At 47.5% G+C, this 27,219-nt stretch overlaps 1 protein-coding gene and 1 long non-coding RNA gene across 2 annotated transcripts in view; one reads left to right on the top strand and one right to left on the bottom strand.

Annotated features, from left to right (window-relative positions):
- Positions 1–17,291, top strand: part of BARX2 (BARX homeobox 2) — a 69,100-nt gene extending 51,809 nt beyond the window's left edge. Inside the window, exons 2-4 of the mRNA XM_029209667.1 lie at positions 2,511–2,808; positions 7,785–7,869; positions 16,324–17,291. Coding sequence (XP_029065500.1) covers positions 2,511–2,808; positions 7,785–7,869; positions 16,324–16,590 — 650 coding nt within the window. The 3' untranslated portion in view covers positions 16,591–17,291. The remainder of the gene's footprint in view (positions 1–2,510; positions 2,809–7,784; positions 7,870–16,323) is intronic.
- Positions 9,163–27,219, bottom strand: part of LOC114887796 — a 70,442-nt gene continuing 52,385 nt past the window's right edge. The window contains exons 2-6 of the long non-coding RNA XR_003791584.1: positions 16,743–17,004; positions 14,602–14,780; positions 13,969–14,192; positions 10,751–11,481; positions 9,163–10,527 (exon numbers count right to left, since the gene is read on the bottom strand). This is a non-coding gene — a long non-coding RNA (uncharacterized LOC114887796). The remainder of the gene's footprint in view (positions 10,528–10,750; positions 11,482–13,968; positions 14,193–14,601; positions 14,781–16,742; positions 17,005–27,219) is intronic.

Here is a 27,219-nt window from a genome sequence, read left to right as displayed (position 1 = left end):
TTTTTTGGAGAAGTAGCATTTCATAATGTATACAGATCCAAAACTACTGTCCCAGGTATCCTGATTTTCTCATTATAAAATATCTTTTTTTTTTTTTCATTCAAAGAATCCACGAGAAAAACCCTCAAGTGTTAGCCTTGGCTGGAGAGTCAGTGGAAGTCGTGATTTATTGTCTAACAGCTTTGTGGTTTCTACTGGGCCTTACTAGACATGTAGTCAAAGAACAAGAGAAGTTACCTCTTTTAATAACTATGACTGGGGTCCAAAACAGAAGCATGGAAACGAGTAAGAAGAGAAATGCCAACCCAGAGGAGAGAGAGCTTGCACGTAGCACCTGGGTGCTTCTGTGACCTTGGTTGGTTTTAACCCAGGATGAGTGTGAGTGATGTTTGGCTCCGACGCTCACCTTGCCCTTGTAGTGAGCTGTCAGGTCTGGGCTGAGTCCCAAAGGGCAGCCACAGAATCTTCTCTGTTTTCATCGGATATCAAGATGGGCTTGGGATGATGTGCTTTTGTGACATCGGTATATTAGAGTTTGAAAAATTCTTCGAAGTTACCTACTTTTACTCACTTGTACAAATGACAAAACTGACCCCCAGAGGGATAAAATGATTTCCATAGGTAACGATGGTGACATTTTAAACCCAATACTATGGAACAATGAAAAGGAAGAGCTTTTCACTTGAACTTTAAAGTATCAGCAAACAAAGGATGTTGCAGCCATCAACCATCAGCCACTATCTCCACCCCGATGGTGAGCCTTGAGGGAACTCAGGGTGGAGACAAACGGGCTGCCCGGCTGCCCACTGCCAAGCCCTCAGCCACTGCAGCCGCCCCCAACGGTGCCCCCTGAGGGGACTCAGGATGGGAAGGAACAGGACACTGGCCCCAGAGAGCTGAGGTGCACCTCAAAGGAATGATTTCAGTGAGCCCAGACTCTTTCTTCCCATACATAGAAAAGCGCTGAATTCATTGACTTGAGATGTCTGGTTTTCTTTTTCTTTTTTCATTTTTATTGGAGTATAGTTGCTTTACAATGTTGTGTTAATTTCTGCTGTACAGCAAAGTGAATCAGCTGTACATATACGTATATCCCCTCTTTTTTGGATTTCCTTCCCATTTAGGTCACCACTGGGCATTGAGTAGAGTTCCCCGTGCTGTACAGTAGGTTCTCATCAGTTACCTATTTTATATATCGTAGTGTATATATGTCAATCCCAATCTCCCAATTCATCCCACCGCCCCCCTCCCCGCCTCGGTATCCATACGTTTGTTCTCTACATCTGTGTCTCTATTTCTGCTTTGTAGATAAGTTCATCTCTACCATTTTTCTAGATTCCACATATAAGTGATATTATACAATATTTGTTTTTCTCTTTCTGACTTACTTCACGCTGTATGACAGTCTCTAGGTATCTCCATGGTTCTGTTTAATTAACAGAATTAATCTTTTGATGTTCTGACCACCTGGTCTTTGTTGCAAAAGCTCCTGTATATCCTAGTGCCCCCTTACCTCTTCAGAGCAGTCCCCCAGAGCTATCTGAGAGGCTGCCTCCCTGGCTTGAAGTCCTCAGAAAGTCCAAAACTATAAAACATAATTCTCAACTTTTAGGTTGTGCAATTTTTTTCAGTCGACAAAAGACAGATTCTTGGACAGAAAAGTCCTCTTGCCTTGAAATTCCTAAAGCAGAAGAGGCACAAAACTAGGGTGGAGGCCACCACACCCCCTACCCCTGCACACCCGTGACAGACATTGCTAATCAACCTCAGCTCGAATTCTTCAGCCAGGCTCCGACCCAGCCTGAGAATCCTCCTTAACACAGTGCCAGAGGCAACCAGTGTAATGGATCTGAATTTTCACGTGAATTAAAATCTTTTTGGCCCCCTCTTCTAAATGATGCATCCGTGTGATTCATGATGTGGTAACAGCCCTGGACTTCAAGCCAGAACCTGGTTTGACTCCTGAGTCTGCTTGTTCTAGCTCTGTGACACCATCAAGTCCCTCAGGCTTTCTGGGGCTGTTTTCTTGTCTTTGAAATGAGGGAGCTGAATTAAATAACCCTTAAGCATCCTTCCAGCTCTGAAAAATGTTACGATTCAAGGTATGTAGACTTCTCAGGGAGAATTTATAGTTACAACCACGTATATTTATAAAGACCGGAGGTGCTTCTCAGGTGCACTGTGTATTACAGATCCTTTTCGGCTTCCTTAAGTATGTGTTTCTAGCTATATCTGAGTACTTCTTCCCATCTGCTCAGTGCCATTGACCCGTATCTCTGAAACCAGCATTTAGGGGTTCAAACGGGAGAGATGGGGAAAGGTTCACTTCAAACTAGACCAGGCTGAGCAAATCTGCGTGTGCCCTGCCCACCCAGCCTTCCCCCATTTATACGTCCCTGTGAACAGGAGGCCCTGCCAGACAGATGGGTCTCGGCCCGGGGTCCTCTGAGGGCCTCTGGCCCCCTTCCCCCACGGCTCCTGTGCGACCTGCCTCCCTGCTTGTCTTCCAGGCCCCGCTTCCCTTCGGGCATATCCTCTCCTCTCGGTGATCACCCGACAGCCCACAGTCATCCCGCACCTGGTCCCCGCCACCCCGGGAATCGCCCAGGCTCTGTCCCGCCACCCGGCCGCCGAGGCCACCTCTGCCGAGGCTGCGGGCGAGAACCACAGCAGCAGCGAGTCGGAGACGGAGCAGCCCGTGCCCCGGCAGAAGAAGCCCCGCCGGAGCCGCACCATCTTCACCGAGCTGCAGCTCATGGGCCTGGAGAAGAAGTTCCAGAAGCAGAAGTACTTGTCCACCCCAGACAGGTGAGGACACGGGGAGGGGACTGTCTGTCGGGAAGGCCCTTGAGCAGGGGGACTCCTTTGGTTCTCGGCGTGGGACGGAGAGCCACAGGACTGTTCTAGAGTTTGTGCAGGACAGTATGGCAGGAATCTGTCCATCCCTCGGCTCATGCCGTCTCAGCCTGGGTTTAACAGAAGCCAGCCCACGTGAATTCATCTCAGCCCGGGACCCTGCCTGCTGCTGGATTTATACTTCTCACTACATCCCTGTATATTAACTTCTCCAGTACAGCCAGCAAAGTAAAGCTTAGCCAATGCTTACCCAGGCTCTCTGTTGGGAAACAGGTTTGGTGTTTAAAGCCACTTGCACTTAGGGTCAGATGCAGTGGGACTGGACCCACAACTGGGGTCCGTGATCTCCTCAGGCCCCTCCCCAGCCTCCAACCCCCAACTGGCTCAGTGGGTCGGCCCGGCTCCTGCCTGGACGCGCTGGATTGACGGGACTGTGGAGCTGTCAGATGTCTTGCTAGATTTGACAGACAGCAAGTCACAAGCATTTGGCTGAGACCTAAGAGGACCTGGATGAGGGGCCCTTCTTTAAACCCTTTTGCGATCCCAGTGAGGGCAGCTGTGACCCCTGCTTTACTCATAGGCTTCAATACCTCTCCGCTTTCTTTAATTCAGCATCTTAACAAAAAAATACGCTGCAAGAGTGTGTATCTTACCTTGTCCTTCATACTCACTCTGGAATAGCTGAGCTAATGTGTGATCCTATTTATTGGGAGGATTTTGCAGGTACTTTTTCACTTCTTTTGCTCACTGCCTTGTCCATATCAGGTTTGACCCTACTCCTATTAAAGAGAAGGGAAGGAAACTCAAATGCATCTCTTAAGCTATTTTATTAGCTGTTCGATCAAAATTTAAGTGAGAGAGGAGGCTGCAGATCACTGACTGGAAGGGAACTTGTTTACCGATTCAGTTAGTTGAGCACCCACCGGCTGTGTGCCAGGCACTGTGTCAGGGATTATGGGTCCAGAAAGTAGCAGACAAGAGACCTGCTCTAGAGGAGGTCACGGGGAAGGACGAGGCTGCGGTAATGACATCACGACGCCAGGTGTGGGTGCCGGCACGTTCCCGCGGGCTGCAGGAGCACAGAGGTGTTGCTGAGTATGTTGGCGGGGGCTGAGAAGCCTTCTCGGAGGAGGCAACCTCTTCAAAAGAGCTTTCATCCCAGGAGGGAGAGAGCCCTCCACAGAGGTAGCGACACATAAAAGGCACAGATGGGCTCGACGGGCGTGCTGAGGGCCCTGCAGGTGGTCGGGCGTCTCCAGCTTCAGGTGTGGAGGGGGGCATGGTGGGAGGGACCCTGTACATCTGGCCAAAGATTAGGGACTTTGTCCTGTAGGCCGTGCGTCAGCAGCCATGAAGAGCTGGAAGCAACATGGCCAGATTTACTTTTCAAATCCCCACACTGGTGGCACCACAGGTGACTGTTAGGGAAGAGATGGAGCAGGGAAAGCAGGTGGACAGAGTCCAGGGAGGGTCACTGAATGTCACCACCTGAATTAAGGTGGTGACAGTGGGAGCAGAGAGGAGAGACTAGATCGGAGAACAGTTCTGAGGCTGGAACAGACAGATGTTGGCATGAGGAAGAGAGCTGAGAATTCTGTGGTTCCTGGATGGGCCACCAGGTAAGGGGGACAAACATTATCTGAAGCTGGAAGACTGAGGACAGAGTGGGTTTGGAGGGGAGCGTGTTCTGTTTCGGACGTGAGCAGTTTGGGGCACCTTCGGGCAGACAGTGGAGACAGGTCTGTGAATTGGGGATTAATAAATGGGATCTCTAGGTATCGAATGGCTACTCTGATGCCCCGAGCGTGTAATGGAGAGCCTCATGTACTTGTCACCCAGGAAGGGTGGGCACCCCGATTTATGAGTCAGCGTGCTCAGGTGACGTTTTAGGCCTACTTTGGAAGTCAGCAAATTGTTTTCGCAGAAACGTTTGTTCTAATTAAACCTCCTGGGGCTTCCTGATACCTGCCCAGGCACCTCTCAGGTGAGCTACGCGGGCTTCATCCACTTGCTGGGGGAGGAGAACCCTCTGGTGGGCGTGGAGGCTGCAGCCCAAGCCGCCCTGCCAGCTGTTCCTCACCTCATACGTGACCGGGGCCATGAGCACGCCCTCCTCCCACAGTGCACTCCCTCTTCCCCTTTGTTTGTTTCCCCAGTTTCCTGGGTGACCCCATCTAAGCAAATATGCAGGGTAGTGAGAATTTGTAAGGGTGGCAGGTAATGAGAGAAGGCTGATGACAATGAAGCATGCTTCTGGAGCCAGAGTGAGTCAGGGGCGCATTTTTCCCAAGTGAGCTCACCTCGTTTGCTAATGCGGTGGCAGAGCTGTGAACTTGAACCTTCCGTTCACTAATGCACCTGATGGCCTCAGGTGAACCGGCCGGGAAGGCACAGGGGGAGCCTGGGGAGAACCTGTCTCGGGGGAGACCTGGGAGACCTGTGGGATGGCCCCCTGGGCTCTTGATGCTTTAATGAACAGCTACTTGGGAAGCAGGGCTTCGTTAGTGGGGAGAGTAAGGGCTGCTGGCACTGGGAATTTACTAGCTTCAGTCTGTTAATCACTTTCAATAAAACTGTCACCTTCCAGTGGCCCTTTTACTGGGACAAGCAGATATGTGTGAATGCTGACTGAAGCCAGGAGCTGAAGTTCCTGGAAGGAACACGGTCGGAGATTGAAATTGGGCTCTCTGGTCACAGCAGGGGGGCTGGGCCGCTGCACTTGGAGTGCCAGGAGCTGTACCTGGAACCTTCACTCCTGTACCCGCTGGTCTCCCTGATGGTGAGATGTCGCTCGTTACTCCTCAGCTTAGAGAAAGTTGCAGCTGAGGACTCGCACCCGAGATTCCCCACAGCCCAGGCTGGCAGCTGTGCAGGCTGCTGTGAGATGGTGGACGTTACATCCACAGCTCAACCCTCAGATACCCCGGGACCTCCCGAAGTGGTGGTCCCTGCTCAAGCTGTGTCAGGGGTGCTGCGTGACAAGTCCACGCTGCTCCAGGGACCAGGGATGGGACCTCGGCGGGGGTGGGGGGGGCAGCTCATGTGGGCTCCTTCCAGCCAGAGGTGGTCCTTCCAGTGGGTACTCAGGTGGACCTGGGGTTGTCATCAGTGAACACAGGTCAGCACTTCCAACGGTCTCAGGGACTGAGGTGGACAACCTCAGCCTGGCTCCCTTTCCCGTTTCATATGCTCCGCTCGGGTTGTCTGCGGCTCCTTGGGAGGCAGCGTCCCCGAAGGCCTGAGCGAGAGCCTCCCTCCGACAGACCTATCTTGTACAAAAGGCCGATGAGTGGAGGGAGCCCCTGTACAGGGGGAGGCACACAGACGTCAGCAGACTTGAACCCTACCTCCACTTCTTTCTCTAGGACCACCTAGCAGGGGTCAGCACAGTTTTTCTGTGCAGGGCCAGAGAGTAGGTATTTTAGGCTTTGTGGGCCATGCGGTCTGTGTCACAACTACTCAGCTCTGAGGTTGTGGCACGAAAGCAGCCACAGACAATATGTAAACGAATGAATGTGTCTGTGTTCCGATAAAACTTTATTTACAAAAAACGGGTGAGGGACAGGACTTCGCCGTGGTCGCTGAGAGATTCTAGTCTCTCTGAGCCTCAGATCTCTCATCTGTAAGATGGGAATAATCATACCTACTTCACAGCAGGAAGGAGTAGACGTGAAAAGAATAAACGAAAGGAATAAAGACGCAGACATAGAGAATGGACTTGAGGACATGGGGAGGGGGAAGGGTAAGCTGGGACGAAGTGAGAGGGTGGCATGGACATATATACACTACCAAATGTAAAACAACTAGCTAGTGGGAAGCAGCCACATAGCACAGGGAGATCTGCTCGGTGCTTTGTGACCACCTTAGAGGGGTGGGACAGGGAGGGTGGGAGGGAGACGCAAGAGGGAGGAGATATGGGGATATATGTATATATATATAGCTGATTCACTTTGTTATAAAGCAGAAACTAACACACCATTGTAAAGCAACTATACTCCAATAAAGATGTTAAAAAAAAATAGAAGAAACGAGATGGTACATGTCAGGGGCTCTGCACACAGCCTGGGATGTGGTGGTGCTCTGGAAACAGGTGCAGTGTTGTTAGAATTAGCTCCAACTGCATACTTCCCCGGGAACGGCTTTGACATTCAGGGCTTCGCAGGAGGCTACAGAGAAATGCAGGACCACGCTCAGCCATGAAATGGGAAGGAGGAGGCGCTACGGGTGTAATGTTTATTTTGGAAGCTGGCATCATAACAGTTGAGGGCAGCGATGGTGGATGAGTCAATCCGTCGAAAGGTATTTGTGAGCCCTTGTTGTGGATTCAGAGTGCGGTCGGCACTTTCGCGACTGTAAAAGCAGCAGTTGAGTTAGGAAGTCAACTCTTGCAGTTCAGCTAGGGAGGCAGAAATAACTCATGTGAAGCAATCAGAGACCAGCGAGAACTCAGAGCCACCTGGGTGATGGGTAACCTGGGTAGAGGAGGCAACCTGCTTGGTGGGAGGGGCAGCAGCAGGCTCACCCCTGGGAGGTGGGGCTTGAGCCGGGTCTGAGTGATGAGCGGGATTCTGATAAGGAAAATACGGCTTTACCTTTTCTCCCCAGTTTGGATTTTGGAGCAGAGCCTTCCTTTTGTGCAGGATCAGAGTAAGGAGCCTATCGGGTCAGGAAGAGGACTTTGCAGTGAACGCTCAGAAATTCTTTTCAGTTCCAGTGTAGACAGTCCTTGGGCTTGGGCATCTGTTTCTTAGCTTCCCAGAGTTTCCTCCATAGGATTCTTGGAAGGAAAGCAAAGCTCTTTGGGGAGGAATTGGTTTAATGGGGAGGTCCACGCGTTGGTAGCAGTGCCTAGAGGTAGCCAACAGGACCCCACCTTTGCTGCCCTTTCCCCTCTTCCTCATCCTTCCTCTGTCTCTCGTGCCTTGTAGGTTGGACTTGGCCCAGTCTCTGGGACTCACTCAACTGCAGGTGAAGACTTGGTACCAGAACCGCAGGATGAAATGGAAGAAAATGGTAAGAAAGAGAGTAGGTCTTACCACGGGTCCATCATGACACGAGAAATTCTTCTTACAGGGCTGGTAAGAAGGCAGGAAGGACCATTTGGTGGTCTGAGCTCCAGAGGTTGGAAGGCCTTTTAAGATGCTGGCTAGGAGGGAGGCTGTTTGAATTAATAGGATAAGCCATTCTTTCTGACCTGGATTTCCTGACCAGAAGGATATTCTTTTTCACAGTTTCATTAGAAATAAAATTAAAAAGCCCCCAAGCTTCTCAGTTGCGGGTTTTAACCCCACCTGCTAGACTTTTCAAAGAACTTCCTTCCCCCTCCCACCAATAGCTAAGAATAGAAGCCAGTCCTCTTTGTTTAGAGGATATACAGGGCACATCTGCGCTTGTAGCTGTGTGTCCCCCTAATGCAGTGATTCTCAGCTCTAGTGGGCGGGGTCAGAGTAACCTGGGTGGCAGGTACAAATGCAGAGCTCGAGGCCGCTCCAGGATTCTGCTTCCCTGTCCTGTTCCCAGGACAGGGGGTGTTATCCAGCACCCAGGTTCCTCTGATACACATGGTATAGTGACTGGTTTCCCTAATACTGCTCTTGTGCCTAGCTGATGAGCTGTTCCATATTTGGTTTTTAAATGAACTTATTTAGTATAAACATCTCTTTAAAAAAAGAATGAACATCTCTACACTTTGAGGAACTCTATTTCATAATGGTTTACCACCCCTCTTTTTTTTTTGAAAAAGCACAGTTAAATCCAAAGTAGTTGGGTTTCACTTCCAGTTTTGTAAACCCCAAGGGTCAAGGTCAAAGCCCAGAGAAAAGAGGAGGGTTGGGATGAGGGTGGGAAGAAGCCTTGCTCTGATTCTTTAGAGACCATGTGCACCGTGGCCTCTGACCCAGGCCTTTGCACATCCTTGCTGGATCCCACTGGCCCCCTCTCCTCTCAGGAGCTCAGGCCTGCCTGCATGACGTTCCAATTTGCTAAGCCATCTGCTCACAAGCCATGTTTCCTGGTGTCTCAAGGGCTGGAATATAAATTTTTTTCACAATTACCAAATAACTAAGGTCCCCCTACCACCTAGTTTTCAGAAAAAAGTTATCAGTATTTTTTGATAATAGAGTAGATTTTGAGTTTTCTCAATTTTGTTTCTGTCCAATATTTTTTTTCCTGAAAACTTTAGTTCTTGCTATTGCCTGCTAAGAAAGAGAAGACTAAATAAATAAATTGCAAATGAGTATTAATGGAAATGGGAAGAAAACCACCAAAGCAGCATTTATTATATCCCTAGAAAAAAAATTCCTGGGCAAATTTCATCATTTCCTCTGGGTGGACTTGCCCCCAAGGTGGAAGGATTTTCAGATGGAGGCGGCCTGGCCCATGAATGCTCTCCCAGTGAGGCGGCAATGCCAGACACATGTACAAACAAACACACATATATTGCATGCATCAACAGATACGTATTCAGTGTCTCTTGTGAACCACGCCTCGTCCTAGGCACTATAGGAAGTCATGGAACAAAATAGAGCCCTGTCTTCGGGAATTTATGATCCAGTTGAAGAAGCAAGGTCCAGGAAGCAGCAAAGGAGCACATTGTAGTTAAGTGCTGGTTGTTTATTTATTTATAGATTTAGAACCCCATAAGAGTCCAGAGGAGAGGTATTGGGACAGGTTGCAGGGAGAAGGTGAAATTGAAGGACTGTCGCTCCCCAACTTCTAGACTGCTAAGACACCCATGAAACCTTTTGGGGGATTGATCTCTAAGGGAACCAGATTTGGGAGCTGGCAACACTGGGCCGTGCTCCCAGGCGTGCCCCTCCCTGGCTGGTTTTGGGCAAGTCTCTTCACTGCTTTCTGTGCAAGTTCCACCACCCACCTCCTTCCCTGTCCATCATTATCATCGAAATCAATGTCCCCTGAGTGGCAGAGACATTGTTTAAGTTGGTTATCGGCGATCTTTTCATGCATCAGACGGTGAACGAACTGACAGCCTGCCATCTGTGCCAGCGTCGCCCGGTGCCTGTGGGGGACACGTGTGCCTCTGCCTCTGACGTCACCTGTTTTCCACCAGCCACTGCGCTGCTGGCGCAGCCGTGGGCGGGGTGTCGATGGTTATCAACGTCGTATGAAACAAAATGGAAGTAACTTCGCACATTTAACTTCAGAGAGCATTCCACAGGCCAACCGGATTCAGGCCCCTTTGGGAAACAAGACTCCATTTCATTTCATCTCGTGAGCACTTACTTTCACCAGGCAATGGAGATGCGACCACAAGACACCAACCCATCCATTAAAAAATAAAATTCAAAGAAGGTACTCAGTCACGTGGGGGAGACAGACCTGTAAGCCGCTCATTATTCAGAGTGATCAGGGCAACAGTGGAAGGCTTGACAAGGTTCAGAATCAGTAGAGAAGGGAGGGCTTCCCAGAAGAGGTGCCGTCTAAATTGGGTTTAGCGGATGAATAGACACGTGCCGGGTGAAAGTGGGAAGGGTGTCACAGGAGTACGTGGGGCGCAAGAAGGACCTCAGAACGGCTGGAGTGAAGATGAGAGCGAAGTGGCTTGGGTGTGGGTCGCATCCTTACTCCTCCAGGACAGCAAGGCATTGTTGGGATCCTGATTGCTTCATAGTTTCTCCTGGTAAAACTCTTTCAAGGCTGTCTCTGCAGGGACTGGGGAAGAAAAGGATAATTGAGTAAGAAAGATGTCTCAAGGCAAGTAACCTCATCGGAACTGGAAAAAGATTAGCACTTGCTTCTCACAGTTATTTGCACTCTGCCAAGGACAGCGCTGCCAGATCCAAGATAGCATCTCTGACTAGTTTTTACCAGTCAACATGTGTGACCTATAGCGGGTTAGGAAAATGTGACCTTGCACATTCGGTGGGATGCTCACCCTCCATCCCGTTTCTGCTTGGCTTTGGTTCCAGTAGGGTCCACTCGGCTCTGCAGCAGACCGGAAGTACCTCATCATTCAGTGGTATTTTTCAGCTCCAAAGCACAGTTCTGTTCCGTGAGAGGGTCCAGATGGGCGGCACCTTCCTTTCCTAGTCACGGAACCGGGTGGGCCGCGTACCACGTGCATCATCATCTTTCTCACCGAAAGTCTCCAGCTAGCCAACAGCTCCGGGAAGCTGCTACCAGTTGCTACCCATGTCATCGTGGGCAGGTGACTTAACCTCTGCATGCCTGTCTCTTCATCATTAAATGCCTAACGTCCACCTTATAGGGACGCGGATGAGGTAACTGAGCCAATCCCTGTGGGACTCGGAACAGTGCCTACCCCACAGGATACAGCCAAGAAATGTTAGCTGTTATTCTTGTTCTTCTTATTTTTTTAGAGTTATTTACCTATCCACAGAATTCATGTCTCCAGACATGAAGAGGCCAGGAGAGATAACCCGAAAATGAATTCTGTAGGCTGCCGGGACTCTGGTTAAGACAGTCCTGGGCGTTTGTGCGTCCTCATTCCCCGCCCGCCAGCCTTCCCCTGTCAGCGCCTTAGCATTCAGACTTGAATTGAGTGGAACATCCCCCCTACAGGCGGAAGATCTGCTACTGGAGACTGCGAACTTCTCAGCTTTGGGGAAATATTGTCAGTTACATGGCTCTTACCGTTCCATAGAGCTGCAGATAAAGACAGAGAAAAAGGGGCAAAAAAAGCACTGGGTTAATGAGTCCATGGCCTAGGATCTGCTGGGAGATCGGGTAAGTGCAGATAAATACTGGAGTCAGAAATATCAGCTACAGGGACTCCCCTGGTGGTCCGGTGGTAAAGAATCCGCCTTACAACTCAGGGGCCATGGGTTTGATCCCTGGTCAGGGAACTAAGATCCCACATGCTGCAGGGCAGCTAAGCCCTCGCGCCACAACTACTGAACTCGTGCACCTCAGCTCGAGTCCGCTTGCTGCAAACTACAGAGCCCACGTGCCCTGGAGCCTGTGCGCCACAACTAGAGAAGAGAAAACCTGCACGCCACGACTAGAGAGAAGCCCGCGCAGCACAATGGACTATCGACGAAGATGCCGCGTGCCGCAACTAAGACCCAATGCAGCCAAAAAGTAAATAAATAATAATAAAAAAAAATATCAGCTTCACATTGTACATATTCTTTGCGCATTACATACATGAAATACTGATAAGCGTGTTAGGTTCAGGGCACGTCCGTGGCAGTCCAGTGGTTAGGACTCCGTGCGTCCACTGCAGGGGGCATGGGTTCAATCCCTGGTCAGGGAACTAAGATCCCACATGTCGTGTGGCACAGCCAAAAATTTTAAAAAACAAAAGTGTTAGATTCAAATGATCCGGGTTTTGTGTTCATATCCCAGCTCTGCCTTAGGCTGCTTTTCCACCATGACAAACCATTCTGTCTGCTCAGTTTCCTGCCTGAAAAATGGGAGAGGCAGAAGGTTCCTCTCTGACATCCAGGCTCTCCAATCAAAGTGCCTGTCCCCCAGCCACCTGTGCCCATCCGGAAGAATGGAGAGGCCTGGTCCTGACATCCTCAGCAGGAGGACATGGAAGAATCTAGTTTTAGAGTTCGAAGGAGGCTGCCAGCGGGCCTGGCTAATAAAAGTAGATGGTGGGCTAGGTGTTCTTCCCAGAGGTGTGTGACCTCACCAGCAAGGGGTTGTCTGGCCTCTCTGGACCAAGGGGACTAAATGGGCTCTGGGGATGCCTGGGGAGGAGGGGTCCTGGGAGAAGGGCCGCAGGGGGCACGCGAGTGTGTAGCTGCTGGTGTGGGGTGGTTGTGAGATCACTGCGTGTCGCAGGTATGCTCGGAGGCAGGGGTCAGAGGTCAAGTGTGGAAAGCAGCCAAGAGGGTAGTTATCTCCTAGTTATTGCTTGTGCTGGAATGTTCTATTCCATTTAGAAAATGGTCTGATGGTTTTGATTTTTTTTCCTGCTGTAGGAAAACAGCCAGGTGGGGTCTAGCCAAGCTGTGTAGGTGGTGTTCTCTAATTGCCGGGCTGGACTTTTTTTTTTTTTTTTTTTTTTTTTTTTGGGTGCGCGGGCCTCTCACTGTTGCGGCCTCTCCCGTTGCGGAGCACAGGCTCCGGACGCGCAGGCGCAGCGGCCATGGCTCACGGGCCCAGCCGCTCCGCGGCACGTGGGATCTTCCCGGACCGGGGCACGAACCCATGTCCCCTGCGTCGGCAGGCGGACTCTCAACCGCTGCGCCACCAGGGAAGCCCTGGGATGGACTTTCTTTTGCCAATTAGGCGGCTTCCTTAGACCTGCCCTTTTATAACTTGATTACTACACGGAGCAACTCAGTTGTGTGTGTATAACCTCCTTCATAGCCGGTGGGGCTGCTTTCAACATGTCAACTCCATCTCGGCACATCTGGGCGCTTTCAACAGCCTGTGCTCAGACTGAAATCAAAATCAGATACTGACTTATATGAAAAGGAATGTAGGGGCGTCTTCTGCCCAGAGATTGATTCTGTCAGCATCTATATCTTATTAGAGGTCCCCTTCACATCTCTGTGTTAGCTGTTTGGGTTGAAAGTACAGTGGCTGAGCAGATGCCCAGCTAAAAGGAGGCTTTTATTGAGAACTTACGATTTTCCTCACACCATATACAAAAGTTAACTCAAAATGAATTATAGGGCTTCCCTGGTGGAGCAGTGGTTGAGAGTCCGCCTGCCGATGCAGGGGACGCGGGTTTGTGCCCCGGTCCGGGAAGATCCCACGTGCCGTGGAGCGGCTGGGCCCGTGAGCCATGGCCGCTGAGCCTGCTTGTCCGGAGCCTGTGCTCCGCAACGGGAGAGGCCGCAACAGTGAGAGGCCCGAGTACCGCAAAAAAATTAAAAAATTAAAAAAATAAAATAAAATGCAGTACAACGTCACACCCACTAGGATGGCTAGAATCAAAAAGACATAATAACAAGTGTTGGCGAGGATGAGCAGAACTGGAACCCTCATATTCTGCTGATTGGAATGGAACAGGGCGCAGCTGCTTTGGAAAACAGCCTGGAAATTCCTCCAAAGGTTAAACACGGAGTTACCATCTGACCCAGCAGTTCCACTTCTGGTCATATACCCAAAAGAAGTGAAAGCAGGGACGGAAACAGGTATCTGTACACCCGCGTTCACAGCAGCGTTACTCACAGTATTCAGAAGGCAGAAGCAATCCAAGTGGCCGTCAGCTGATGAACGGATAAGCAGATTGTGGTATATCCATACAACGGATATTATTTGGCCAAAAAAAGGAATGAAGTACTGACACACGCCACAACATGGATGAACCCTGGAAACATAAGTCAAAGAAGCCACTCACACAGGACGACACGTTGTATGTTTCCCTTCATATGAAATGTCCAGGACAGGCAAATCTGTAAAAACAGAAAGCAGATTCATGGTTGCCTAGGGTTGGGGGGCAGGGGAGAAATGGGGAGTGGCTGCTAACGGGTATGGGCTTTCTTTCTGGGGGTGATGAAAATGTTCTAAAATTGGATTCTGATGAGAGCTGCAGAATTCTGTGACTATACAAAAAATCACTAAGTTGTGCACTAACAATGAATGAAATGTGTGGTATGTGAATTATATCTCAATAAAGCTTTTTCTAAAAAAAAGAATTTATGGTTTATCAAGTTACTACATTCATTCTTACAATTCAGCACCCGGAGGTCTGCTGCTCTTAGAGGAAAGAGATATAGTCAGTAAATATTTAACAACTGCATAGAAAGTTAGGTGCAAGTTAGATGCTTGGAGCACAAAGCAAGGGACAGATGCAGGATTTACCTTCAAAGAGCTTCTGTTCAAGTGAGGAAGCTGAGATTACAAAAGGTGTGGAAGTAGCGAAAGTACATCCCACTTCTGAGTATCTGTGCTAATCCAGGTCCTCCTGAAGCCCTTCTCACGAGCTGCCCAGGTCAACAGCTACACCAGCCAGAGTTCAGAGCCAGTGGAAGAAGGAGTGCCTGTTATAACCCAAAGTAATAAAAATATTTTTAAAATTATCCCTGCCTACCTCATGGGACTCTTATGTAAGTCACGAATTGGGATAATAAATGTGCAAGTCATTTGCAATCAGTAAAGGCCATTGGGTTATCATTATTTTGCTTACTTTATACCTTTCTTCAATTCTATGGAAAGGCCTGTTGAGAAAGGTTAGTTCATTCGATGACAGCCGTTGAACGCCTGCTGTGTGCAGGGACTGGGTGGGAGGGACAGGCAAGTAAACATGCAGTGACAGGCGTATCTGAAAAGTGCTCTGATAGGATGCTTACAGGGCATTTAACTTGGACTTGGGAGGTCCGGTCAGGCTCCCAGGAGAGGCACTGTCTCAGTGGAGTCACCCAGGCAAGGAGGGTGGGAGGCAGATTCTGGAACACTCAGGAACACTTCTGGCCCTTACCCTACATTACCTGTTGGTTCCCCTCACCATCGCCCTGTGCAGGAAAGTATGCTTATCCCCATCTTACAGATTAGGAGACTGAGGCTCAGAGTCTTTAAAGGACTGTCCCAGAGAGAAAGTGGATAAGGAGCACAGTTAGAATTTAATCTAGTTATTCCACTTTCAAAGCTAGAACACTCTCTTCTGTGCGCTACTGCCTCTTTGAACACTACAAAACCATGTTTCATGACATCTTTTCTGATTTCAGAAATACTTATACATGATCATTGTTGAAAAATTAGAAAGTACAGATAAAAAAACAATGAAAAACTTTTAAATTATCCATGATCCTGAGACTACAAACAGGGTGGTGTGCAGTTGTCTAGCCACCAAATTAAATTATGCTGGTTTAGAACCTGTTTTTCACAAAAATATATTAATAATATTTCCCATGTTGTTATACATTCTCCTATATAATGGCTGTAATGGTTTTCAAGTGTTCTCTCTTTGCCATATACTATAATTATGTATTCAATCACAGGGTGGAAGCCTTAGAGTATGGGTTTTGCTGTTAGAACCGATTTTTGCGATTATAACCAATTTTGTGATGAACATTTTTGCACATCAATCATTGTCCCAATCTTTGATGACTTCCTTAGGCTAAATTGTTAGAAATGGAATTTCTGTGTCAAAGGGTATGAACATTTTCAGACTTTTGATTTGCAGTCTCAGATTGTCTTTTGAAAAAGCTGTACCAATTACACTTTTACACTAGCATATGCGTGTTAGTTTTCCTGTTTGCTACAAGTATTGTCTTTTCCTTATAACTTGTCAACTTATCACATTCATATTTTAATTTTCATTTCCTTCCCCGTCGTTGAAGTTGGATTTTTTCATGTGCTTATGATCATCGTATTTAATACCAATAGAAGTGATATTGACTAAAAGTGCATTGAGTCTTTCATGGATGCAGCTGTCTTTGTAGACTGCAGGTGACCCGTGGAGAATACTTTTTGCCATAACTTGCGACTTCACTGCTGGGAAGGAACGGTTTAGAGGTCTTGGGAGTGGGAAAGGGAGGGAAGGAGTTATTTCTCAGGTCTGATGACTGTTTTTCTCCCACGTAGGTTCTTAAAGGTGGACAGGAAGCGCCCACAAAACCCAAAGGTCGTCCCAAGAAGAACTCCATCCCCACATCAGAAGAGATTGAAGCTGAAGAGAAGTTGAACAGCCAGGCCCAGAGCAAGGAGCTCTGGGAGCCCTCCCAGGGCCAGGAGGGGCTCTGTGACACGCAGAAACCAAAAGTGCATGGTGTCCCCGCAGAGGTGGCTGAGCCCCTAGACCAGCCCCAGGAGTTGCCAGTAGCTTCTTCGGAACCCCCACCATCAAGCTAAAATAAAACTCTTGCGAGGAGCGGGAAGGGGGAGACTGGGAAGAAGGGAAAGAGAGAATGCAGGGAGATCAGGGAGAGGAAAGCTTCCGATAGCCGGTAACTTGGGGGGAGAAGACCACCGCCGGCTCCCTCCCTCCTGCCCACAGGTCTCACCTCGAGACTTTGAGGAAGACTTCCTGGCTTTGGCCTGCTCTTCCTGAAAGGCTGCTTTAGCCACGGATGCCCTTGACTAAGGGACACAGTGCCTTGGAACTGCCGACCCCAGCTGGGGTGATGCCGTGGGGCTGTCCGGGTCCAAGCCCCCCAGTGTGGTAGAGGATGCTCCAGTCAGCCTCTGGACAGCCAGCCGTCAAAGCAGAGCGGGATGCAGGAGTGGGCAGCACACCCAGGTTCCTTGCTGACTCAGCACTTATTTCTGTAGTTTTAAAAGAGAATTTAACGTTTTTGGTTGTTTTTTTTTTTTTGGCAGGGCGGGGTTGGTGAGGGTGGGCAAATAAGAGTTGGGGGAAGGAGTTCTGAGTTAATAGAATAAAGTTTGTTTGAAGACACGTGTGCCTTTGTATCCATTGTAAGGTGGTCAGATGACCCAAGAACTGATAAACCTTGTTTTTCTTGCTTCATTAAGTTTCCATCCCTGAAGCTGCAATGCAGATATGTTAAGATAACTTTTATTTTTTAATTGAAAATAAATCTTTCAAAAAAGGATTGGGTGTATTCTTTCTTCTGGGGAGTGTATTTAGCCCTTCTTTTTTTCTTAATCTATTTTTTCATTGAAGTATAGTTGATTTTACAGTGTTGTGTTAATTTCTGCTGTATATAGCAAAGCAACTCAGTTATACATATATATACATTCTTTTTCATATTCTTTTCCATTATGGTTTATCACAGGATATTGAATCAGATGAATGGATAAAGAAGATGTGGTACCTATATACAATGGAGTACTACTTAGCCCTTCTTGAATATGTCCTATGGAAAGAGAGACGGAGAGATGGCCTGGCTCCCTGGGCTTTAATTTCCCCAGAAGGAACATGTAAGATTAGGCCAGGCCCACTGGTGTCCAAGTGCAGAGCAAATGGAAACAGCACGAGAGAAACGGGAGCAGGGCCTCTGCCCCCCTCACCTCCCACCGTCTCCTGCCCAGGGGGCTCTGCTGTAGCCACTTTACATGATGAGCTTCCAGCTTTAAGAAAGTGTTTTACTTTTTCAAAGAGACAATAAATTCATAGGTTTCAAAAGTCAAGCTATATGAAAAGAAGTCTTGCTTCCCTCCCGCCCTCTCCACCCAATGCCCCCACCTGCTACAGGGAACCGTTTTTACTGGTTCTTGTGTATTTTTCTATAGTAAGTAGCCATTTGAATGATGGGCTCTACAACTTTTAACAAAAGAAAAACTGAGAACTACTTGGCTAGATGTGCTCTGTGGTTTTAAAACTGAAATCACGTCCTAGGGCTTCCCTGGTGGCGCAGCGGTTGAGAATCTGCCTGCCAATGCAGGGGACACGGGTTCAAGCCCTGGTCTGGGAAGATCCCACATGCCGCGGAGCAACTGGGCCCATGAGCCACAACTACTGAGCCTGCGCGTCCGGAGCCTGTGCTCCGCAACAGGAGAGGCCGCGACAGTGAGAGGCCCGCGCACCGCGATGAAGAGTGGCCCGTGCTCGCCGCAATCAGAGAAAGCCCTCGCACAGAAACAAAGACCCAACGCAGTCAAATAAATAAATAAAACGAATTTATAAAAAAAAAAAAAAATCATGTCCTACTTTTAATAAGACCAGGAAAGAGGTGGCTTCCAGGCTTCCGAAAGAGAAAACTCTGACTCTGCTGCTTGCCCGACTATCCTGCAAACGGGCCTGAGGCCTGATCTCACGGGGGCTGTGTCACCGTTCCCCTGACACGTTCACGTGTGATGTCCTACAGGGCACAGGGCCCCTTTTATGGACCCCCAATTATTAATTACTCGGTAATTCCCGATTGTGGGCCGGGGAAATATAAACTGACTTTAATGATTGCCTCAACTAGGAAGTAAAGCCTGTCACTAGTTCTGTAAAACAAATCATATACTTCTTTCTAAAAAGTTAAACGGGAATACCTGCTTGTTTTTAGTACTCTGGCTTCCTGCTTCCCTCCACTTACATGGACAGGGACTTCAATTGCTTTTCTTTCTGACATGTTTTTATATCTTTTATTAGTGCTAAAAATTTCAGGTACTGTGGTGACTATTCAGGGTGGCTTTTGTTTAAAATTTAAATATCAAAAACTCATAAGCCTGAGAGCTTATAACATACAACTCCTTTGGACAGGAATGGATTCAAGCCGCCTAGTGACTACCATTTCAACTTTGCTAAGGCCACACCTTCCTTCCCCTGGCTGTTGAGATCAACAAAGAGAAAGCAGTCTCTTCCTTACTCTGTGAATACACCAAGGAGGTAAGGGTCTGGCGTCTGAGAACCAGTCTGTGTAGCCCGCCCCAGCTGTCGGCAGGGCTTCTTGCTCCGTGCCTGCAGAAAGCTCCCTCACCTGCGGCCCACCCCACACACGGCTTTATGATCTGCCCACCAGGTGGTGTCACTGTGGCCAAAGCAAGCAGGTGAGTCTGTGCCAGCTTATTCTCCCTCCTGAGGAACTGTTCCGTCCTGCTCTCCCACCCCAGAAAGGCCATCATTTGGACACCGTTTTCTTAGGCTGGTTTTTGCTCTCTGGGTCTGGACTCTCACAGTCCTTCTCTTAGGTGTCTGACGGTGACTGCCATTGCACAGGTACAGATGTACATACACACACTCGGTTTTCCCCAGCCTGGTTCTGGGCCCTGTTTCTGACTTGCAGCCCTGAGTTCCTGGCCTGTCATCTTTGGTATTGTTTCTTGGCCCTAAGGGTTCAAGGGATGAGTGGGGAGTTGAAGAGCCTGGATTATCTTTCCTCCTGTTTTGGAAGCCCCGAGCCCAAGGTCACCTCCACTGACAAGCCCTGGGCTTATCCTCCAGCCACAGCTCGGCAGAGCGCAGCCCCGTGGATCAAAGATGGGTCTGAGCGAGGCCCTTCCGGTGCAGGTGGGCACTGATTTGGGGCCACGCCCTGGTCCTTCTCCACACCCATCCTTCCCTTTTCCCTCCAGTTCCCGAGCCCTGTGACCGGCACCCGGAAACCAGCTCCACAGGTTCTTACGGGGGACCATTTCCTCTCTTTTTCACCTTCTTTCTCAGAGGCCTCTGGACATCTGTTCCCCTACAGTCATCTACCTTTGAGGACCGTGCTGAACAAAAGCATTCTCTCCCTTCTCCGGCATCCAGGATGGTGACCCCTGAGGGTTCAGGGTCTTATTTTAGAGTCCGGTCACCTGCTGCCTTTTGTTTTCCAGGGGAAGGGAGAGGGCCGAGGCAAACTGACCACCGAGGGAAGCTGACCACGCGGCATCCCGGCCTCGCTGTGAGGACGCCACAGGCTCTTACTAGCGCTTTTAGCTGGTGTTGCCCCTAAGGCTGCAAAATGGGCTGCTGCTTCCAGTTTTACAGGAAGCCCCATTCATCAGAGCGAGGTTCAGCGTCTAACCCTGGGTCGTGTAGCTCGTCGGGGGCCATGCTGAAAACCAAGCCAGGGGGCCTGAGTCCCTGCAGAGGGTTTTCACGGTTAGCGTGCCCTCTCTCCCCCACTGGAAACCGCCTGCGCCTTTTCAGGGGTTGGAAAAACTTCCACGGCAACAGGCTCCCTGCACTTAGCTTCGTCCTAAAGCAGGGGTTTGGAGGAGGCCTCCCTGCCTCTGCTCCACCGTCTGGGTTCCTGGGGCAGGTCCCAGCCTCCCAGAGTGCCCAGGGGTGCTTGCCGAGCACTGCACTCCTGTTCTGGGTCACGGCGCCCCCGACTGGCCTACACGCCCCTTGTCCACAGTCTACAAAGGTCTGCTGAGACAACACTCACCCAGCTTGACTCAGACGATCGCCCCCAGTGGGTCTCACGCTGTGAGCTTCTAGCCCTCAAACTGGACCGGACAGATCTATCAGAAACCAAGCTTAACTGGGTTGGTTTCAGGTTTGTCTCAGAGACTGGTCGGTTCTAGAACCGTCTTAGTGAGGGGGCCCAGAGACCTCAGTGACCTCCCCTCAGAGTTGTTTATAGATTCCCCTGCCCTTCTCGCCACCCTTCAACTTCGTTCCACCCAGCCTTGCCCCATGCCCTGGGCTGCGCCTGGGCTGGAGCTGGACTGCAGGGCACGAAGCTCTTTCCTCAAGAAGCTGTGCTCTGTCAGCCTGGTCGCGTGTTGTTGTCTCAGCAGAAACTGAGCTGGGACTTCGCAGGACCGGGTTAAAGACTGTCCCCGTGGCTTCCCCAGCAGCCCTGGTCAGCCTCCAGGCATTTGCCTGATCCACTGGCAATTTTCTGTAGGTGCTGCCTAAACCTTACCCCCATCCTATTTGAAGAGCAGGAAGTATTGGGGTTAGAAAGCTGAAATGTGCTTTGCACACACACACACAGAACACCTGCTTCTCAGGATTTCTATGCACTGAATTACCTGTTTGCCTAGAGCACCGGGGGCTGCTGCTGTGTGTACACAAACCTCCCCTGCGATTCTCTCCTCCCCACCACCCTCACCAAGTGCTGCACCTTCCAGGCTTCTCCAGAGGCTTCTCCCTCCTCTTCTGATCCTTCAGCCCTGCTCTGTGAGGCTGCGCCCCAGCTGCTCTGTGTCCAGGAGACAATGCCCTCTCCCTGCCCGCCCTGCTTCTGCTCCCTTACCCTCCTCAGCATGAGTTTGAAGCCACCTCTTCTGTCCCTTCAATAACCTCACCTCTATCCCAGTCTAACCTGTTCCTTCCTCTCTCGCTGCTTCCTCTAACTGCATCGTTTGTCATCATCACTGTGGTCCTGCCATACTTCCAAAGAGCACACGGATTTGTTTTGTTTCCCTGTTAGAACGTAAATTCCTCGAGGCTGTTTTTCAGAGTTTCTTTTTCTGCACGGAGACTCCCAAGGCACTTGGAGGATCTAGATGTTCCTGGTGTCCTGCTGACACCGTTCCTGGCCCAGAGCTTCTGAGTTCTCAGCAGGAGGGAAGGTCCAGCTTTTGGCCATGAAGCAGCTCTCCCGGTCACTGACCCCTGTTAGGGCCTCGCTCGCTGGCTGCAGGGCTGGGGGGGTGCCAGCATTTTTCAGAGACAAGAGAGAAGGCAGAGCAAAACACCTCTGTCGTCTGCAGAAACAGTCCCATCTGCCAAGGGAACCAGTGTCAGGCCGCTTCCCCAGGGACAGAGGGTGGAAGGGGTGACAGGGAGCCCCAACTTGGTGGCCCGCAAGGCCAAGGGTCAGTTCACCCCCATCTTGTTAACTCTTTGGGGGAGAAGGTGTTGATGGGGCTCTGAAGAAGATGCCCTCGGAAGATTCCCCTTCAAGGAGATCGCAGACGGGGTTGCAGCCAGCAGCCTGGGAAAAAGACGCATACAGAAGCGTTTGTCTAAAAGAGAATTAACATCCTAGTTAGGGAATTCCATGGTGGTTCAGTGGTTAGGACTCTGCTCTTTCACTGCTGAGGGTGCAGGTTCAATGCCTGGCTGGGGAACGAAGATCTCACAAGCCATGGCAAATAAAAATAAAGCCATGCGGCCAAAAGTAAATGTTTTATGCAACATATTTTACTTCTTTAAAATTAAATTATTTTTTATACAGCAGGTTCTTATTAGTTATCTATTTTATACATATTAGTGTATACATGTCAATTCCAATCTCCCAATTCATCCCACCACGACCCCTGCTTTCCGCCCTTTGTGTCCATACTTTTGCTCTCTACATCTGTGTCTCTATTTATGCCTTGCAAACCAGTTCATCTGTACCATTTTTCTAGATTCCACATATATGCATTAATATATGATATGTGTTTTTCTCCTTCTGACTTATTTCACTCTGTATGACAGTCTCTAGGTCCATCCACATCTCTACAAATGACCCCATTTCGTTCCTCTTTATGGCTGAGTAATACTCCATTGTATATATGTACCACATCTTCTTTATCCATTCGTCTGTCGATGGGCATTTAGGTTGCTTCCATGTCCTGGCTATTGTAAATGGTGCTGCAATGAACACTGGGGTGCATGTGTCTTTTTGAATTATGGTTTTCTCTGGGTATATGCCCAGTAGTGGGATTGCTGGGTCACATGGCAGTTCTATTTCTAATTTTTCAAGGAACCTCCAGACTGTTCTCCACAGTGGCTGTATCAATTTACATTCCCACCAACAGTGCAAGGGGGTTCCCTTTTCTCCACACTCTCTCCTCTCCAGCATTTGTTTTTAGATTTTCTGATAATGACCACTCTAACCGGTGTGAGGTGATAACTCATTGTAGTTTTGATTTGCATTTCTCTAATAATTAGTGATGTTGAGCATCTTTTCATGTGCCTCTTAGCCATCTGTATGTCTTCTTTGGAGAAATGTCTATTTAGGTCTTCTGCCCATTTTTGGATTAGGTTGTTTGTTTTTTATAATACTGAGCTACATGAGCTGTTTATATATTTTGGAGATTAATCCTTTGTCCGTTTATTCATTTGCAAATATTTTCCCCCATTCTGAGGGTTGTCTTTTCATCTTGTTTATAGTTTCCTTTGCTGTGCAAAAGCTTTTAAGTTTCATTAGGTCCCATTTGTTTATTTTTGTTTTTATTTCCATTAATCTAGGAGGTAGGTCAAAAAAGATCTTGCTGTGATTTATGTCAAAGACTGTTCTTCCTATGTTTTCCTCTAAGAGTTTTATAGTGTCTGGTCTTACCTTTAGGTCTTTAATCCATTTTGAGTTTATTTTTGTGTATGGTGTTAGGGGGTGCTCTAATTTCACTCTTTTACATGTAGCTGTCCAGTTTTCCCAGCACCACTTACTGAAGAGACTGTCTTTTCTCTATTGTATACCCTTGCCTCCTCTGTCATAGATTAGATGACCATAGGTGTGTGGGTTTATCTCTGGGCTTTCTATCCTGTTCCACTGATCTATATTTCTGTTTCTGTGCCAGTACCATATTGTCTTGATTACTGTAGCTTTGTAGTATAGTCTAAGTCAGGGAGTCTGATTCCTCCAGCTCTGTTTTTTTCCCCTCAAGATTGCTTTGGCTATTCGGGGTCTTTTGTGTCTCCATACAAACTTTAAGATTTTTTGTTCTAGTTCCGTAAAAAATGCCATTGGTAATTTGATAGGGACTGCATTGAATCTGTAGATTCCTTTGGGTAGTAGAGTCATTTTCAAAATATTAATTCTTCCAATCCAAGAACATGATATATCTCTCCAACTGTTTGTGTCATTTTTGATTTCTTTCATCAGTGTCTTATAGTTTTCTGAGTACAGGTCTTTTACCTCCTTAGGTAGGTTTATTCCTAGGTATTTTATTCTTTTTGTTGCGATGGTGAATGGGATTGTTTCCTGGATTTCTCTTTCTGACCTTTCGTTGTTAGTGTATAGGAATGCAAGAGATTTCTGTGCGTTAATTTTGTATCCTGCAACTTTACCAAATTCATTGATTAGCTCTAGTAGTTTTCTGGTGGCATCTTTAGGATTCTCTATGTATAGTATCATGTCATCCACAAACAGTGACAGTTTTACTTCTTCTTTTCCAATTTGTATTCCGTTTATTTCTTTTTCTTCTCTGATTGCCATGGCTAGGACTTCCAAAACTATGTTGAATAATAGTGGCAAGAGTAGACATCCTTGCCTTGTTCCTGATCTTAGAGGAAATGCTTTCAGTTTTTCACCATTGAGAATGATGTTTGCTGTGGGTTTGTCATATATGGCCTTTATCATGTTGAGTTAGGTTCCCTCCATGCCCACTTTCTGGAAGAGTTTTTACCATAAAATGGGTGTTGAATTTTGTCAGAAGCTTTTTCTGCATCTGTTGAGATGATCATATGGTTTTTATTCTTCAGTTTGTTAATATGGTGTATCACATTGATTTGCATATCTTGAAGAATCCTTGCATCCCTGGGATAAATCCCACTTGATCCTGGTGTATGATCCTTTTAATGTGTTGTTGGATTCCGTTTGCTAGTATTTTGTTGAGGAATTTTGCATCTATATTCATCAGTGATATTGGTCTGTAATTTTCTTTTTTTGTAGTATCTTTGTCTGGTTTTGGTATCAGGGTGATGGTGGCCTCGTAGAATGAGTTTGGGAGTGTTCCTTCCTCTGCAATTTTTTGGAAGAGTTTGAGAAGGATGGGTGTTAGCTCTTCTCTAAATGTTTGATAGAATTCACCTGTGAAGCCATCTGGTCCTGGACTTTTGTTTGTTGGAAGATTTTTAATCACAGTTTCAATTTCATTACTTGTGATTGGTCTGTTCATATTTTCTCTTTCTTCCCGGTTCAGTCTTGGAAGGTTATACCTTTCTAAGAATTTGTCCATTTCTTCCAGGTTGTCCACTTTATTGGCATAGAATTGCTTGTAGTAGCCTCTTATGATGCTTTGTATTTCTGCGGTGTCCATTGTAACTTCTCCTTTTTCATTTATAATTTAATTGATTTGAGTTCTCTCTCTCTCTCTTTTTCTTGATGAGTCTGGCTAAAGGTTTATCAATTTTGCTTATCTTCTCAAAGAACCAGCTTTAGTTTTATTGATCTTTGCTATTGCTTTTTTGTTTCTATTTCATTTATTTCTGCTCTGACCTTTATGATTTCTTTCCTTCTGCTAACTTTGGGTTTTGTTCGTTTTTCTTTCTCTAGTTCCTTTAGGTGTAAGGTTAGATTGTTTATTTGAGATTTTTCTTGTTTCTTGAGGTAGGATTGTATTGCTATAAACTTCCCTCTTAGAACTGCTTTTGCTGCATCCCATAGGTTTTGGATCGTCATTTTTTTGGCATTTGTCTTTAGGTAGATTTTGATTTCCTCTTTGATTTCTTCAGCGATCTCTTGGTTATTTAGTAACGTATTGTTTAGCCTCCATTTGTTTGTGTTTTTACATTTTTTCCCTGTAATTTATTTCTAATCTCATAGTGCTGTGGTCAGAAACAACGCTTGATATGATTTCAATTTTCTTAAATTTACTGAGCTTGGTTTGTGACCCAAGATGTGATCTATCCTGGAGAATGTGCCATGTGCACTTGAGAAGAAAGTGTAATCTGCTGTTTTTGAATGGAATCTCCAATAAATATCAATTAAATGTATCTGCTCTATTGTGTCATTTAAAGCTTGTATTTTCTTATTAATTTTATGTCTGGATGATCTGTCCATTGGTGTGAGGTGTAAAACTCTCCCAGTATTATTGTGTTACTGTCGATTTCCTCTTTTATAGCTATGTATTGAGGTGCTCCTATGTTGGATGCATATATATTTATAATTGTTATATCTTCTTCTTGGATTGATCCCTTGTTCATTATGTAGTGTCCTTCCTTGTCTCTTGTAACATTCTTTATTTTAAAGTCTATTTTCCTTTTTTTTTTTTTTTTTTTGCGGTACGCGGGCCTCTCACTGCTGTGGCCTCTCCCGTTGCGGAGCACAGGCTCCAGACGCGCAGGCTCAGCAGCCATGGCTCACGGGCCCAGCCGCTCCGCGGCATGTGGGATCTTCCCAGACCGGGGCACGAACCCGTGTCCCCTGCTTCGGCAGGCAGACTCTCAACCACTGCGCCACCAGGGAAGCCCTTAAAGTCTATTTTATCTGATATGAGTATTGCTACTCCAGCTTTCTTTTGATTTCCGTTTGCATGGGATACCTTTTTCCATCCCCTCACTTTCAGTCTGTATGTGTCCCTAGGTCTGAAGTGGGTCTCTTGTAGACCGCATATATATGGGTCTTGTTTTTGTATCCATTCGGCAAGCCTATGTCTTTTTTTGGAGCATTTAATCCATTAACATTAAGGTAATTATCGATTTGTATGTTCCTATTACCACTTTCTTAATTGTTTTGGGTTTGTTTTTGTACATCCTTTTCTTCTCTTGTGTTTCCCACTTAGAGATGTTCCTTTGCATTTACTGTAGAGCTGGTTTGGTGCTGCTGAATTCTCTTAGCTCTTGCTCGTCTCCATCGAATCTGAATGAGATCCTTGCCTGGTAGAGTAATCTTGGTTGTACATTCTTCCCTTTCATCACTTTAAATATGTCATGCCACCCCCTTCTGGCCTGTAGAGTTTCTGCTGAGAAATCAGCTGTTAACTTTACGGGATTTCCCTTGTATGTTATTTGTCATTTTTCTCTTGTTGCTTCTAATAATCTTTCTTTGCCTTTAATTTTTGTCAGTTTGATTACTATGTGTCTTGGCATGTTTCTCCTTGGGTTTATCCTGCCTGGGACTCTATTCACTTCCTGGACATGGGTGGCTAATTCCTTTCCCATGTTAGGGAAGTTTTTGACTATAACCTCTTCAAATATTTTCTCAGGTCCTTTCTCTCTCTCTTGTCCTTCTGGGACCCCGATAATGCAAATGTTGGTGCATTTAACGTTGTCCCAGAGGTCTCTTAGGCTGTCTTCATTTCTTTTCATTCTTTTTTCTTTATCTGTTCTGTGGCAGTGAATTCCACCGTTCTGTCTTCCAGGTCACTTATCCATTCTTCTGCCTCAGTTATTCTGCTATTGATTCCTTCTAGAGTATTTTTCATTTAACTTATTGTATTGTCCATCTCTGTTTGTTTGTTCTTTAATTCTTCTAGGTGCTTGTTCTTTAATTCTCCTAG

Source organism: Monodon monoceros, unplaced genomic scaffold (genome assembly GCF_005190385.1).
Source record: "Monodon monoceros isolate NGI ecotype Baffin Bay Population unplaced genomic scaffold, NGI_Narwhal_1 Super_Scaffold_7, whole genome shotgun sequence".
NCBI lineage: Eukaryota > Metazoa > Chordata > Mammalia > Artiodactyla > Monodontidae > Monodon > Monodon monoceros.
This window is presented reverse-complemented; position numbering and strand designations above follow the sequence as displayed.